The sequence below is a fragment of the Littorina saxatilis genome, linkage group LG17, assembly GCF_037325665.1.
Source record: "Littorina saxatilis isolate snail1 linkage group LG17, US_GU_Lsax_2.0, whole genome shotgun sequence".
Lineage (NCBI taxonomy): Eukaryota > Metazoa > Mollusca > Gastropoda > Littorinimorpha > Littorinidae > Littorina > Littorina saxatilis.
This window is the reverse complement of record NC_090261.1, coordinates 51,358,546-51,363,107: the sequence shown is the minus strand read 5'-3', so window position 1 is coordinate 51,363,107 and position 4,562 is coordinate 51,358,546. Positions and strand designations below refer to the sequence as shown.

Below are 4,562 nucleotides of genomic sequence, written 5' to 3'. Positions count from 1 at the left end.
CCCCTCTCCCCTCCCTCCACCACCTCCAACTGCATGCTAAATCCATTCTCACTAAAAACAGTTTACCTGACTGCACGCCGTTGGAGGCGGCATTTAAACCTACACGAATCGGGGGCGTGCAGGCCCTGCCCCCCCCCCCCCCCCCCCCCCCCCATCCCCCATCTCAGTCACTGCTCCCCCCTCCCCCCTTCCCTCTCAGTTTTCAGTGCGACATAAAAATGTATCTGGGCTGTTGCCCATCTGACAGCCTAGTGCTGACAAATCTCCAGGCCGGAATATTTCAACTTTCACTCGCCAAACCCTCGATGATACAACTGACTTCAACCATCGTGTCGGTCGGTCGAGTGTGTGTGGTGTATTCTATGACTAAGGAGGAGGTTCGATCGGGTGATTCAAGACTGATAAGACAGACTAATATCAGTGGGAACAATGTGACTGAAATTTATGCAATCGAATAACGCATAGTCGGGCGCATTTGTGTTGTGTGACTGAACAGCGTAATCAAGGGAAGAAATAGAATAAGGTATATTTAGGCCCGTGTGTGTCTGAAAACTGTGTGTGAAAGTCCAAGTGCAATGTGTCAAAGTGTTACTAAAAGGTGCGGCCTTTAGCACTAAACTAAATTGACAGATAGCCAAGCTCGTCTTCTAAAAGACAGTGACTAAAACGAGCGGTTGCTCGCTAAATTGATCATGCATGGGTTAACTCAACTGTTGAGTAGTTAACGCTGCCTTTTGCGACCTTACAATGAACTGATCGAGGGACAAGCTTACCATCTGAAAAAGCTTAGACTAAAACGTGCGACCTGTCACTACTTAGACCAAAACGTGCTAAATCCATTCTCACTCAGTAAAAACAGTTTACCTGACTGCACGTGCACGCTGTTGGGGGCATTTAAACCTACACGAATCGGGGGCGTGCAGGCACTGCCCCCCCATCTCAGTCACTGCTCCCCCCTCCCCCCTTCCCTCTCAGTTTTCAGTGCGACATTAAAATGTCTGTACATAGACTCAAACGTGCGACCTGTCTCTACTAAGACTAAACTGTGCGACCTGTCTCCAAATTAAAATTTTAAAAAAGACAGATGGTGAAACAAACAATCTTAATTATAAACAAAATAAATCTTTACTAACCAAATTGATCGAGGGCCAGCAAATCGCTAAAATTCAGTAACCGAGATTTAGATTCACAATCTTATCTTGCCGCACATGTGACTAAAACTAAAAGACGTTGCCTCACTAATTAAGTCCGTAACGTGACGTGGTTTTTGGTCACAATTAAACAATTAAACAATTAAACTGTAAAACGTTCCTATAACATTCCTTGCTTGTTTTTGGATTCTCATTAAGTCCCCCAAAACATCATAACATTACAAAAGTACGTGTGCGTATCACTATACTGTGACTACCTTCAGCAATAATTCGCAGAGTGCAAGTAAAGCAAGGCGGGCAGGTCATGACAAGAAAGCTGTAACTTTTCAGCGCCCACAAACTCATCTCACCGTCAATGTCAATTATGTCACGACATGGGCCTTGAAGGATTTAACGAGTGCACAACCATGTTTTTAGTTCGTCTGTCAAGTTTCTCTGCGCACGGAGATGAAGTGATGTCAGATACGTCCGTGGAAAATGGACTTTTTGCTGATTAGTGCATTAGCTAAAAACAGATCGTATAAAATGAACTGAAAACATGTGTGGACAGAAAACAGCATGTGTGAAGTGGACTTAAAACAGCATGTGTGAAGTGGACTGAAAACAGCATGTGTCAAGTGAACTGAAAACAGCATGTGCCAGTGAACTGAAAACAGCATGTGTCAAGTGAACTGAAAACAGCATGTGTCAAGTGAACTGAAAACAGCATGTGTCAAGTAAACTGAAAACAGCATGTGTCAAGTAAACTGAAAACAGCATGTGTGAAGTGAACTGAAAACAACATGTGTCAAGTGAACTGAAAACAGCATGTGTCAAGTAAACTGAAAACAGCATGTGTCAAGTGAACTGAAAACAGCATGTGTCAAGTGAACTGAAAACAGCATGTGTGAAGTGAACTGAAAACAGCATGTGTCGAGTGAACTCAGTGAAAACAGCATGTGTGACTAAAATGAACTGATAACAGCAAGTGTTAAGTGGACAGAAAACAGCCACTGTGTCAAGTGAACTGAAAACAGCATGTGTGAAGTGGACTGAAAACAGCATGTGTCAAGTGAACTGAAAACAGCATGTGTCAAGTGGACTGAAAACAGCATGTGTGAAGTGGACTGAAAACAGCATGTGTCATGTGAACTCAGTGAAAACAGCATGTGTGAAGTGGACTGAAAACAGCATGTGTCATGTGAACTGAAAACAGCATGTGTGAAGTGGACTGAAAACAGCATGTGTCAAGTGAACTGAAAACAGCATGTGTCAAGTGAACTGAAAACAGCATGTGTCAAGTGAACTGAAAACAACATGTGTCAAGTGAACTGAAAACAGCATGTGTCAAGTGAACTCAGTGAAAACAGCATGTGTGACTAAAATGAACTGATAACAGCAAGTGTTAAGTGGACAGAAAACAGCCACTGTGTGAAGTCAACTGAAAAAAGCATGTGTGAAGTGGGCTTAAAACAGCTAGTGTGGAAAGGGCTGAAAACAGCATTATGTGAAGTGGATTAAAAACAAGTGTGATGCAAACTGGTAAGAGAATGATTGTGTGAAGCGGATTGAAAGCAAGTCTGTTACGAACTGAAAGAGTAAGCTTTTGTGTGAAGCGGACTTAAAACAGCATGTTTGCACGAGTAGACAATATAAACGGAATGTTTGGACTGGACTGACATCGACACGTGTGAAAAAGAATAAAACCAGTATGTGTGAAAACTTTGAATGCAACGCGAGTGGAAAGGACAAGATAAGATAAAATATGTGGATTAAACTAAAAGCAACAAGCAGACTGACAAACGCATCTGCGATGTGGATTGGAAGCAGCATGATGTATGCTTTGTACACGCGATCAGTCGCAGCAGCCTCTGCATCTTAGCGAGAGAGTTTCCTCCTATGTCACAACCGGAAAGTTCACCACTGTGCATGCACGTGAGACAGGTAGCACAGCAGCCTCTGCATGTCATGTATGGACGAGAAGTTCAAGGTGAGGGTGACAGTGGCCCAGTGGCCCACGCGCAGCCCCGTGTACCACAAGCCTGACGGTCTGCGGTTCGCGCACCCCAACACGCTCAAGGTTCGAGCCAACCAAAAGTACGTGGTGGAAGCGATCATCACGCCGGCCAAAACTCTCACGTATGTTGTTTTGTTTTTATTTTGTGGTACAGTGGACACCCCATTAATACCCCCTCCCCCTCCTCCTGCCCATACATTCCCTTTTTAAGGCCAACTGATCCTTCTACCTACCCCCGTCCCTCCTCCTTTACCTTGGAAACTCTGCTGTTCATGTAACGTCTTCAAATTTGTCGCTACTTTTAGACTCCCTAACTTTCCAATTTGTTTGATGGTCTTCACAAAGGGGGAGCATCGTGTCACTTTGGTATGTACACTGATTGCCCATGGGACTTTTCTCAAGTTGCGAACCACAAAACTGAATGCGTGCAGCGACGCCATATTTTCTCCCTGCATCGTGCGTGTGATCGTGTTTTGCGGTTCCCAGCTATGAGACACCGTTAGCTTGGGGTCTCAGTTTAACGTGCGCAACATTGCAAGGGGTTCATTCATGTTACGCAGCTTGTCTATAGTGTGTTAACTGTGGCAGTGTATTCGTGTGAAATGAGTTGACATTAGTGTTGACTGACAGCTACTGATTGATAAGCGGTCACTAAATAATCATTCAACCAATCAACCAACTTGCTATTTTTGTGCTTTGTGTATGCGCGCCACCTTCTCTCTCTCTCCCTCTCTCTCTCTCTCTCTCTCTCTCTCTCTCTCTCTCTCTCTTTCTCTCTTCGTCTTCGTCTTCTTCTTCTTCTTCTTCTTCTTCTTCTTTTTTTTATTTTTTATTTTTTTTTTTTTAAACAAAGTGTCATACCACGAGACCAACGTTACGTTTATGTTTGACAGGTTCGCAGAAAGAGGTTCGCAGAAAGACAAGAGTTCACGTTCATGACTGACTCGAACTTTTAGTTTTTAGTATCGCCTACTTTTTCTGCAGGTTCACTGTCCTCGCTGAGTGCTCTGTGCACGGTGTTAAAATCATGACAAAAGAGGGAGAAGGTCAGCTGAAAGTTTTCTGATTTGCTTTAGTGAAAAAAAAACCCAAATCTTTAAAGAATAAGCCCTGAGACGCAGCACAACGAAAAAACGAGGATAAAACAAAGTCATTCAAATGGGCTGTAAACTGCTCCATTTGACACGGAGCGTATTCATTTCAACATATAATAAACTGAAAAGTATCATTAAAGATACAAATAAAAATAAATGCATGCTTCGAGCAGCACAAAAACGGGACTAGTTTACTGTCCTTTTCCCTTGTACCGTCGAATACAACACAAACAAGTCGCGTGAAGCGATATCAACACATTTAGTCAATCTTTCGGCATGGTAGTAAAATACACAAACTGAAAACCCGGGATCAGTCATTAT

The 4,562-nt window shown here is 43.3% G+C and overlaps 1 protein-coding gene across 2 annotated transcripts in view; it reads left to right on the top strand.

The window, feature by feature from the left end:
* The first annotated feature begins 264 nt into the window (after positions 1-264).
* Positions 265-4,562, top strand: part of LOC138953828 (uncharacterized) — an 11,204-nt gene continuing 6,906 nt past the window's right edge. The window contains exons 1-2 of one of the 2 annotated variants that reach the window (XM_070325773.1): positions 265-523; positions 1,482-3,269. In XM_070325773.1, coding sequence (XP_070181874.1) covers positions 3,094-3,269 — 176 coding nt within the window. In that variant the 5' untranslated portion in view covers positions 265-523; positions 1,482-3,093. Of the gene's footprint in view, positions 524-1,073; positions 3,270-4,562 lie in introns of those variants that run through there. The other variant, XM_070325772.1, reaches the window with a different exon arrangement.